The 11,980-nt window shown below is 42.5% G+C and overlaps 1 protein-coding gene across 1 annotated transcript in view; it reads left to right on the forward strand.

The window, feature by feature from the left end:
• The window catches only part of mms19 (MMS19 homolog, cytosolic iron-sulfur assembly component), a 94,760-nt gene that overhangs the window by 78,292 nt on the left and 4,488 nt on the right, over positions 1-11,980 (forward strand). The window contains exons 28-30 of the mRNA XM_072479657.1: positions 610-774; positions 1,707-1,766; positions 11,374-11,474. Of these exons, the coding sequence (XP_072335758.1) occupies positions 610-774; positions 1,707-1,766; positions 11,374-11,474 (326 nt within the window). The remainder of the gene's footprint in view (positions 1-609; positions 775-1,706; positions 1,767-11,373; positions 11,475-11,980) is intronic.

The raw sequence follows: 11,980 nt of genomic DNA on the forward strand, positions 1-11,980 counted from the left end.
CCCAGAGTGACTCTGGGTCGGTCCCTTGGCTGTCTTTATTACAATGGGGGTTCCCTGACACTTTATGGCTCCCTACGATTTTTGTGAATGATTACTGTCTCATTGTTGCCTCATTCTGTTGTAGTCACATTGATCTGCAGTTGCTGCCGTTTCTTTTGTCTAATCCATCCGTCAAATAGTAATTTAAAAACCTGAACCTGTCCAAAGACCATCTTAAAAAGCAGCTTGAGGCCCCATCTGCCCTCTTTGGTGGGCCTAGCACAGGGCTAAATCGCTGGCTATTAAAGCAGACCCAGGCAGGCCAGCAGCACGGTTCAATTCCCGTACCAGCCTCCCCGAACAGGCGCCGGAATGTGGCGACTAGGGGCTTTTCACAGTAACTTCATTTGAACCTACTTGTGACAAGCGATTTTCATTTCATTTCGTTTCGTTTCATTACAGATCCTACTGCTACTTGAGGAGCAGGGGCGTTGTCCCCACACCCCTATTGCCACTGGTTTATATCAATGAGCATGTGTGATTGGTGCTTTTTTGTATCAGTGGGTGTGTATGATTGGTGCTGTGTATGATTGGTGCTGGTTTTAACCATTGCTCCTTTTTCTTCTCCAGTTGCTGACCCTGCTTTTGGAGGCCCTGTCCTGCTCAGACCAGGTTGTCCAGTTGTCCACTTTGGGGTGTTTGCATCCTTTGTTGCTGGACGCCCCACAGATCATGAGCTTGCACATAGAGACCTTAGTAAACAAACTGCTGCGTCTGACTACTAGCCCTGCCATGGTATGTACAGTGAACTGGGACCGTCTGACTTTGATCAGGAATCTCATTCAACCTTTTCCAGCTTTATCCAGAAACCTGGGATCCTTGAGGTGATGGGCACTTTTCTTTGTGATGTTTTGGGTTATCCAGGCTGTGGTACATTCTGATTACGTGCCCTGGGTTAGTACTTGTCGGGAGGCTTTGGTGAGATGGCCAAGGAAAAGTATTTTTCAAGTAGAACCTTCGTATTGGGGATTGATATGAGTAACTCTCCTCAAGCATGCTCCCTGTGTCATTGAATTGTAGAGTAGAGGGGGTCACTCAACACATCCTGCTTGATCTGGCTTCTTGAAGGAGCTGTTAAATTAGTCCTACTCTTCCCCCTTTTTCCCCATAGCCCTGATGTATTTTCCTTTTAGTAATTATTTATGTGAGAACGAAGAAGAATGCAGACAGGAACAGGCCCTTCAGCCCTCCAAGCCTGTACCAGTCATGATACCACCCTTGGCCAAAAGCCTTGGCACTTCCTAGTGCCGTGTCCCTCAATACCCGTCCTATCCATGTATTTGTTGAGTTGCCTTTTGAACATCGTTAATGTATCTGCTTCCACAACCTCCCCTTGCAGCGCGTTCCAGGCACTCTCCACCCTCTGTGTATAAAAAAAAATAAAAAAAACCTGCCTCACGCATCTCCTCTAAACTTTGCCCCACGGACCTTAAATATATGCCCCCTGGACACTGACGACTCCAGCTTGGGAAAGAGTGCCAGCCCATCCACTCTATCCATGCCTCTCATAATCTTGTAGACCTCTATCAGGTCCCGTTCTAATGAAAACCGTCCAAGCCTATTCAGCCTTTCCGCCATAGCTAATGCCCAGTGATAATGAGTCCGTGATTTGCTGGAAAGGTTCACCTCTCATTACTAATGTTAGTTTGCCTGTATTTTCATTGCAGAAAGTACGTATTGCATCCTTGCAGTGTATGCACGCACTAACAAAGCTGCCTCCACATGTGGTAAGAATTTTACAATTCATCATCTGTTGTGTTACTCATTAGTCTTGTATTTATATTGATGCATAATGTGCAGTTATTTCCTCCCTCGAGATCCAATTACTATTGTTAAGCGGGTAAAGTCATTCTGCTCTTCAAATAGCTGCATGAAACCTTTAACATTCACCAGGGCAGCTGGGGCTTCAGTTTAATATCTCACTCAAAAGACAACACCTCTGATAATGCAGCATCCCAACAGTCCTGCTGCCACATCTATAGGGAGCGCAGTCTGTTGCTGTGTGGGTACAATGTGATACACCTGTCTCACATAGTGTGTTTTTTAAAATTTCTGTTTATTACGTTTTAACAGCAATCATAATGAATAACGGTACAGAACATAGCTTACAGCACAGCAACCATTTAAGCTTAACAGTACAATCGTTTAATTAGCTTACAGCACAGCAATCATTTAAATAGCTTACAGTACAACAATCGTTTAAGCTTAACAGTACAATCGTTTAATTAGCTTACAGCACAACAATCGTTTAATTAGCTTACAGTACAGCAATCGTTTAATTCGCTTACAGCACAACAATCGTTTAATTAGCTTCCAGCACAACAATCGTTTAATTAGCTTACAGCACAGCAATCGTTTAATTAGCTTACAGCACAATCGTTTAATTAGCTTCCAGCACAACAATCGTTTAATTAGCTTACAGCACAATCGTTTAATTAGCTTCCAGCACAACAATCGTTTAATTAGCTTACAGCACAATCGTTTAATTAGCTTCCAGCACAACAATCGTTTAATTAGCTTACAGCACAACAATCGTTTAATTAGCTTACAGCACAATCGTTTAATTAGCTTACAGCACAGAAATCGTTTAATTAGCTTCCAGCACAACAATCGTTTAATTAGCTTCCAGCACAACAATCGTTTAATTAGCTTACAGCACAGCAATCGTTTAATTAGCTTACAGCACAACAATCGTTTAATTAGCTTACAGCACAACAATCGTTTAATTAGCTTCCAGCACAACAATCGTTTAATTAGCTTACAGCACAACAATCGTTTAATTAGCTTACAGCACAATCGTTTAATTAGCTTACAGCACAGAAATCGTTTAATTAGCTTCCAGCACAACAATCGTTTAATTAGCTTCCAGCACAACAATCGTTTAATTAGCTTCCAGCACAGCAATCGTTTAATTAGCTTCCAGCACAACAATCGTTTAATTAGCTTACAGCACAACAGTCGTTTAATTAGCTTCCAGCACAACAATCGTTTAATTAGCTTACAACACAACAATCGTTTAATTAGCTTACAACACAGCAATCGTTTAATTAGCTTACAGCACAACAATCGTTTAATTAGCTTACAGCACAACAATCGTTTAATTAGCTTACAGCACAGCAATCGTTTAATTAGCTTACAGCACAATCGTTTAATTAGCTTCCAGCACAACAATCGTTTAATTAGCTTACAGCACAACAATCGTTTAATTAGCTTCCAGCACAATCGTTTAATTAGCTTCCAGCACAACAATCGTTTAATTAGCTTCCAGCACAACAATCGTTTAATTAGCTTCCAGCACAATCGTTTAATTAGCTTACAGTACAACAATCGTTTAATTAGCTTACAGCACAGCAATCGTTTAATTAGCTTACAGCACAGCAATCGTTTAATTAGCTTACAGCACAATCGTTTAATTAGTTTACAGCACAGCAATCGTTTAATTAGCTTACAGCACAATCGTTTAATTAGCTTACAGCACAATCGTTTAATTAGCTTACAGCACAGCAATCGTTTAATTAGCTTACAGCACAATCGTTTAATTAGCTTACAGCACAACAATCGTTTAATTAGCTTCCAGCACAACAATCGTTTAATTAGCTTCCAGCACAACAATCGTTTAATTAGCTTACAGTACAACAATCGTTTAATTAGCTTACAGTACAACAATCGTTTAATTAGCTTACAGCACGGCAATCGTTTAATTAGCTTACAGCACAGCAATCGTTTAATTAGCTTCCAGCACAACAATCGTTTAATTAGCTTACAGTACAACAATCGTTTAATTAGCTTACAGCACGGCAATCGTTTAATTAGCTTACAGCACAGCAATCGTTTAATTAGCTTCCAGCACGGCAATCGTTTAATTAGCTTACAGCACAACAATCGTTTAATTAGCTTACAGCACAATCGTTTAATTAGCTTCCAGCACAACAATCGTTTAATTAGCTTACAGCACAACAATCGTTTAATTAGCTTCCAGCACAACAATCGTTTAATTAGCTTACAGCACAATCGTTTAATTAGCTTACAGCACAACAATCGTTTAATTAGCTTACAGCACAGCAATCGTTTAATTCGCTGACAGCACTACAATCGTTTAATTAGCTTACAGCACAACAATCGTTTAATTAGCTTACAGCACAATCGTTTAATTAGCTTACAGCACAATCGTTTAATTAGCTTACAGCACAACAATCGTTTAATTAGCTTCCAGCACAACAATCGTTTAATTAGCTTACAGCACAATCGTTTAATTAGCTTACAGCACAACAATCGTTTAATTAGCTTACAGCACAACAATCGTTTAATTAGCTTACAGCACAACAATCGTTTAATTAGCTTACAGTACAACAATCGTTTAATTAGCTTACAGCACGGCAATCGTTTAATTAGCTTACAGCACGGCAATCGTTTAATTAGCTTACAGCACAACAATCGTTTAATTAACTTACAGCACGGCAATCGTTTAATTAGCTTACAGCACGGCAATCGTTTAATTAGCTTACAGCACGGCAATCGTTTAATTAGCTTACAGCACAACAATCGTTTAATTAGCTTACAGCACAACAATCGTTTAATTAGCTTACAGCACGGCAATCGTTTAATTAGCTTACAGCACAGCAATCGTTTAATTAGCTTACAGCACAACAATCGTTTAATTAGCTTACAGCACAACAATCGTTTAATTAGCTTACAGCACGGCAATCGTTTAATTAGCTTACAGCACAACAATCGTTTAATTAGCTTACAGTACAGCAATCGTTTAATTAGCTTACAGTACAGCAATCGTTTAATTAGCTTACAGCACAACAATCGTTTAATTAGCTTACAGTACAACAATCGTTTAATTAGCTTACAGCACGGCAATCGTTTAATTAGCTTACAGCACGGCAATCGTTTAATTAGCTTACAGTACAGCAATCGTTTAATTAGCTTACAGCACAATCGTTTAATTAGCTTACAGCACAACAATCGTTTAATTAGCTTACAGCACGGCAATCGTTTAATTAGCTTACAGTACGACAATCGTTTAATTCGCTTACAGCACAACAATCGTTTAATTAGCTTACAGCACAATCGTTTAATTAGCTTACAGCACAGCAATCGTTTAATTAACTTACAGCACGGCAATCGTTTAATTAGCTTACAGCACGGCAATCGTTTCTAAGCTTGCAGGGTGGTTGGGAAAGGGGGGTGGGTGGAAGGCAAACACATTGAAGACAACTACGTTGGAGCGGCAGAGGCTGGTGGATTCCATTCTCGAGGTGCATCACCAGTACTCACTTGATCCTTGTCCAGTGCTTTTGGCAAGTAGGAAAGAAGTCACAGACCCAATTTGAGCTACTGTCTACTGGCAGGGTGGTACGTCAGTTCAGGGTACGTTCTCTGAGTACGGGAAGAAGGCCTACCGTCTTCTGTCTCACCAACTCAAACGGTCCGCCTCCCGGGAGATTACTCAGATACTTAATTCAGACAGCCGCCCCGTGTCCACCCCTCCCCAGGTCAATATGGTTTTTAAATCCTTTTTCCGTGATCTTTATAAATCAGAGCCCCCTGCAGATAATCGGTCATGTCCAACTTTCTGGATGGTTTACCAATCCCAACAGTTGAGGTGGGTGTGAGCAGTCAGTTGGACTCCCTGTTACACTGACGAGATTTTAAAGTGTATTGGGCTGATGCTGTCTGACAAAGCCCTGGTTCGGGTGAATTTTACAAAAAGTTTTTTCTGAGCAGCTTGTGTCTTTGTTATTGGACGTGTTTAAAGATTCCCCATCGCTGCCTCTGACCCTCAAGCCACCATTTTCCTGCTTATGAAAGACAATGACCCGACATAGTATGGTTCATCCCACTCTATATCTCTCTTACTTTTTCCATTTACGGGGCAATTTAGCGAGGCCAATCCACCTACGCTGCACATGTTTGGGTTGTGGGGGCTGAGACCCTCTCAGACACAGGTAGAATGTGCAAACTCCACCCGGACAGTATCCCAGGGCTGGGATCAAACCCGGGTCCTTGGCACTGTGAGGCAGCAGTGCTAACCACTGTGCCACCCTGTCTATTTCGGATTGACGTGGCCATATTCTTTCATCGGATTCTGCTCCATTAAGCGGTCTGAGGGTGAATTGGGCCCCATTCTTATTGATGGGGTTTCGAGTGAGGCACTTCACAAGGTTAACTCCACATCATCATGTGTCTGGCTGAGCCTGATTCAGATTAAGGTCCTGCACAAGATGCAGTTGACTGGAGCAAGGATGAGTGGGTTTTTCCCAGATGTAGAGGATAGGTGTGATCGCTGTTCCATTGGTCCGGCTAGCCACTTGCACATGTTCTGGTCCTGACCAAACACAAGTTTCTGGGCTTCATTCTCTAATACCGTGTCAGAGATACTGCGTGTGGATTTAGACCCGTGTCCACTGGTGGCCATATTTGGGGTGTCGGATTCACTGGTGATTCAGTCGGGGGTAGAGACAGATGTTGTTGCCTTTGCCTCACTGATAGCCCGGAGGTGAATATTCCCTGGATGGAGGTCTCCCATTCCGCCCAGTGCCTCTGCTTTGCTGGGTGACTTAATGTTGTTTCTGCATTTGGAGAAGGTCGAGTTCACCATCGGGGGGCCGGTGGGGAGTTTCTATCTTGGATGGTAACCATTTCTTTCCTTTTAAAGGAGTTGATCACTGCCAATTGTTCCGGGGTTTCGGTTAGTTTTAGTATTCAAGTTAATTATGAGTTGTGTGTTTTTGATTTTACTTTTTATATTTGATTGGATTTTTCTTTTGTTTTGATCGGTATTGATTATTATGGAAACATTTTTTTTAATTGTTTACAATTTGGATAAATCTTAGATAATTTAACTTTGGATAGATGGATTCATTATAAGAATTTAACTTGTAGCAATCCACGTCTTTCACAGAGCGATAAGGAATCTGCAGCAGAGAGAATAGACTTCCAGTTATCTTGTGATAATTAGCAATCAAAATCTTGCTCCCCCAAAATTTTAATTTTGAAAGCAAAGGGCAGTATGTTGAAAAGATTCGAGAATATAATTTTAAAATGAACCTCCTAACAAAAGGATTTTGTTCTAATTTAATAGATCTGTGATTTAGGGGCAATAAAGGAAGCTGAGCGATTTTTAAATTAATTTATTTTTCACATAAAATCTCTGATTTATAAGTAGTGAAAGGAGTGTGTGCGGGGCAGATCACATTTCTGAGAGTGAGAGTCAAACAAAGCAAAATATTATCAATATGTAAGTTGGCAAGGGTTTTGAAGCTTCTCACATTCCAGATTTGAAAGGCAGAATCCCCTAAAAAAAGTGGAAAGAAATTATTTGCATCAATAGGGCTGCATAAAGAGAGAGATTGTCGCCCAAAGTGTGTTCTGAACTGGTCCCAATGTTTAAGTGACTGTCTAACGGTCGGCTTTGAAGTGACTGATTGAGACAGGAATGGAGGAGCACAATGGATGTGGCTTATAAATCCACCTCTGTGCTAATTCACTTTATTTTTTAAAGAAGGTAACACACTGTCAGTTAAAATGTTAATGAACGGTGACTGACCCTCTGTCCCACACAATTATGATGCGTTGTGTGTCACTCCCACCCTGGCTGAGTCTCTGTGACCTTCTGGGAGAGATGGATAAAACGGTTAAGATGCCACCCCAAAACGGGAATTGAAACTAGATCGCTCTGTTCCTGACTAATGTTGCACACTGTCTCTTCTCCAGCCAGAAACAAAGGGATTCAGCAAAACAGAGTCCAGTGCACAAGGCAGCTGCATGTTTCAGATGTTCACTAATCATAAGACATAGGAGCAGAATTAGGCCATTTGGCCCATCCAGTCTGCTCCGCAATTCAATCATGGCTGATATTTTTCTCATCCCCCTTCACCTGCCTTCTCCCCATAACCCTTGATCCCCCTTATTAAACAAGAACCTATCTATCTCAGGGGCGGCACGTGGTACAGTGGTTAGCATTGCTGCCGACAGCGATGAGGACCCCGGGTTTGATCCCGGCCCCGCGTCACTGTCCGTGTGGAGTTTGCACATTCTCCCCGTGTCTGCGTGGGTCTCACCCCCAAAACCTATGGGGCTGGTTTAGCACAGAGGGCTAAACAGCTGGCTTGTAATACAGAACAATGCCAACAGCACGGGTTCAATTCCCGTATCGGCCTCCCCGAACAGATGCCGGAATGTGGCGACTAGGGGCTTTTCACAGTAGCTTAATTGAAGTCTACTTGTGACAATAAACGATTATTATTATTATGTGCAGGCTAGGTGGATTGGCCACACTAAATTGCCCCTTAATTGGAAAATAAATAATTGGGTACTCTAAATTTATTTTAAAAAAGAACCCATCTATCTCTGTCTTAAAGACACTCAGTGATTTGGCCTCCACAGAGTTCCACAGATTCACCACCGTCTGGCTGAATTCCTCCTCATCGCTGTTTTAAAGGATCATCCCTTCAGTCTGAGGCTGTGCCCTCGGGTCCTAGTTTTTCCTACTAGTGGAAACATCCTCTCCATGTCCATTCTATTTAGTCCTCTTCAGTATTCTGCAAGTTTCATTAAGAAATCCCTCGTCCTTCTAAACTCCAACGAGTACAGACCCAGAATCCTCGACTGCTCCTCATATGACAAGCTCTTCATTCCAGGGATCATTCTTGTGAACCTCCTCTGGACCCTTTCCAAGGCCAGCACATCCTTAGATATGGGGCCCAAAACTGCTCACAATACTCCAAATGTATTGGAGTACTCAGAAGTATATCCCTGCTTTTGTATTCTAGCCCCCTCGAAATGAATGCTAACATTGCACGTCAATCTTAAGAGAATCTTGAACTAGGACTCCTAAGTACCTTTGTGCTTCTGATTTCCGAAGACTTTTCCCATTTAGAAAATAGTCTACCAAAGTGCACAATCTCCTACTTTTCCACATTGTATTCCATCTGCCACTTCTTTGCCCAGTCTCCTCGCCTGTCCAAGTCCTTCTGCAGCCTCAATACTACCTGTCCCTCTGCATATCTTTGTAACAAAGGCTGCACGCTAGCACAGTGGTTAGCACTGTTGCTTCACAGCACCAGGTCCCGGATTCCATTCCCGGCTTGGGTCAATGTCTGTGCGGAGGCTGCACGTTCACCCCATGTCGGCGTGGGTTTCCTCCAGATGCTCCGGTTTCCTCCCACAGTCCAAAGAAATGCTTGTTAGGTGAATTGGACATTCTGAATTCTCCCTCCGTGTACCCAAAAACAGTGCCCTCAGTTCCTTCTTCCAGATCATTAATGTATATTGTGAAAAGTTGTGGTCCCAGCACAGACCCCTGAGGCACATCACTAGTCACCGGCTGCCATCCTGAATAAGACCCCTTTATCCCCACTCTCTGCCCTCTGCCAGTCAGTCAATCCTCTATCCATGCCAGTATCTTGCCCTTAACACCATGAGCTGTTAACTTATTTAACAGCCTCGTTCGTATATGGCACCTTGTCAAAGGTCTTCTGGAAATCTATATAGATCATGTCCACTGGTCCTCCTTTGTCTAACTTCCTTGTTACCTCAAAGAACTCTAACAGATTTGTCAGACATGAATTCCCCTTGACAAAGCTGTGCTGACTCAGTCCTATTTTACCATGCACTTCCATGTACTCCACAATCTCATTTTTAGTAATGGACTCTCAAATCTTACCAACGAATGAAACCAGGCTAACTGGCCTATAATTTCCCGTCTTCTGCCTCCCTCCCTTCTTAAACAGCGGTGTTACATTAGCCACTTTCCAGTCCTCTGGGACTCTCCCTGACTCCAGTGATTCCTGAAAGATCATCACCAATACCTCCAGAATCTCTTCAGCTATCTCTTTTAGAACCCTGGGGTATAGTCCATCCGGTCCAGGTGACTTATCCACCTTCAGACCTTTCAGTTTTCCCAGAACCTTCTCCTTCGTGATGGCCACTTCACTCACCTCTGCCCCCTGGAGCTCTGGCATCCCACTGGTGTCTTCCACCGTGAAGACTGATGTAAAGTAACTATTCAGTTCCTCTGCCATTTCTTTGTTTCCTATTACTACTTCTCCAACCACGTTTTCCGGTGGTCCAATCTGTTCTTGCCTCTCTCTTACGTTTTATATATCAAAATAAATTTGCTATCTTTTATGTTACTAGCTAGCTTGCACTCATATTTCATCTTCTCCCCACTTATTGCTTTTTTAGTTGTCCTCTGCTTGCTTTTAAAGGCTTCCCAATCTTCTGGCTTCCCACTAATCTTGCCACTTTGTATGCTTTTTCTTTTGCTTTTATGCTGTCCTTGATTTCCCTGGGAAAAGAACCACCACCTGAGATCTAACTTATTACTGACTTTATATCACTTAAGATTCTGACTCCATGTCCTCCCTGACCTATTTAATTGAAACAAAATGACTACCTGAATACAATCTAATCCCTTCCTGATCTTTTAAACCGTGATCCAGTCAAACTGAACTCTGCATTTCTCTAAAGTGTATGGCTAATATCTTTGAGCCTATGGTGATAAAGATGTTTCAAACTGGTCAGTGATCTAGTGGCCCTCTTCTTGCATGCTTTCAAAAACTGCAATATCAAACCACGTGTGAGATGCCCATGGTATATGCCCATGGTATATGCCCATGGTATATGCCCATGGTATATGCCCATGGTATATGCCCATGGTATATGCCCATGGTATATGCCCATGGTATATGGACATGGTATATGGACATGGTATATGGACATGGTATATGGACATGGTATATGGACATGGTATATGGACATGGTATATGGACATGGTATATGGACATGGTATATGGACATGGTATACCAACTAAGGCCTGACCAGTCTTGTACAAGGGTAAAAGTTGTAGCCTTGTCCTTTTGTCAGTTGTCCTGTAAACACACCCAACTATCCTACACCCTCTCGTTATCACTTCAAGGCTGATGACGAATCTTGATGTCTAAGACTAGAATGTCCGAATATCCAGCTTTCTTCACCTACTGAAATTCTTTTCTCTAAAGCATGTATTTATGTTGACCATTTGCCTTTGTCAATGTGGGTAACACTACACTTTGCCAATTTCAAGTATAATTGAATGGGCAGGAATTTCTTTGGGTGCCATGCAGAGGGGCATCAAAAATGTGTTTGCTAATATTTCATCTGTTCAGTATTTCTGACAAATTTGTGAGGTAAATTCTCGTAAGAAAAGATATTAACGAGCTCGCTTGTATTGTTTCTACACGGAGAGGTCAGGCGGATTGTTACCATCCATCACGTGGCCCTGTGGAAACCAGGCTTGTTGTCACATTCTTTAATGCTTTTAAATTTGCTTTGTGTGTCTGCAGATCCTGCCACATAAATCCTGGGTAATCCAAGCCCTGGCTAAACCCTTGGATGACAAGAAGCGATTAGTGAGAAAGGAAGCCGTCGGAGCTCGGGGAGAATGGTACGTGTGGGAAATATATTACTGTTGTTCATCTGTGAAGGTCCAGTCTTTTTACTGGCATGTAGGGTTGATGTTCCAATTCAATAGTGAGTAGCTGAGCGATGCAGAGGAGGTTCCATTGCTGGTGCGCGCTGCATTCACTGACCACAGCCATCACGGTTTTAGAACATTGCAGTTCACCACCTAGAGCTGGAAGGGTGGAAATCAATGAGGTTTGCAGTTCTTGGTCACTATCCTACATGTTTCGGAGGTGGAGGGGATGCAGAGTAATGATCGGCCTTCCTTCCCCAATGCTACAATCCCTTTGCTCAGTACAGGAGCACATTTGTAGATCTGCTGTCTGCCCCCTCTAGGATTACCTACCGCAGTCGAGGACAAGGAACTGAGCCAGTCGCACTGGTGTGTAAGTTGCAGTTTCACATGATGTACCTGCAAGAAACCAGTGGGAGATGGCCCAGTCCATCTCCTCGGTTAAACCTGCTCATGCCCCACTCCTAACTCACCAC

Source organism: Scyliorhinus torazame, chromosome 16 (assembly GCF_047496885.1).
Source record: "Scyliorhinus torazame isolate Kashiwa2021f chromosome 16, sScyTor2.1, whole genome shotgun sequence".
Taxonomy (NCBI): domain Eukaryota; kingdom Metazoa; phylum Chordata; class Chondrichthyes; order Carcharhiniformes; family Scyliorhinidae; genus Scyliorhinus; species Scyliorhinus torazame.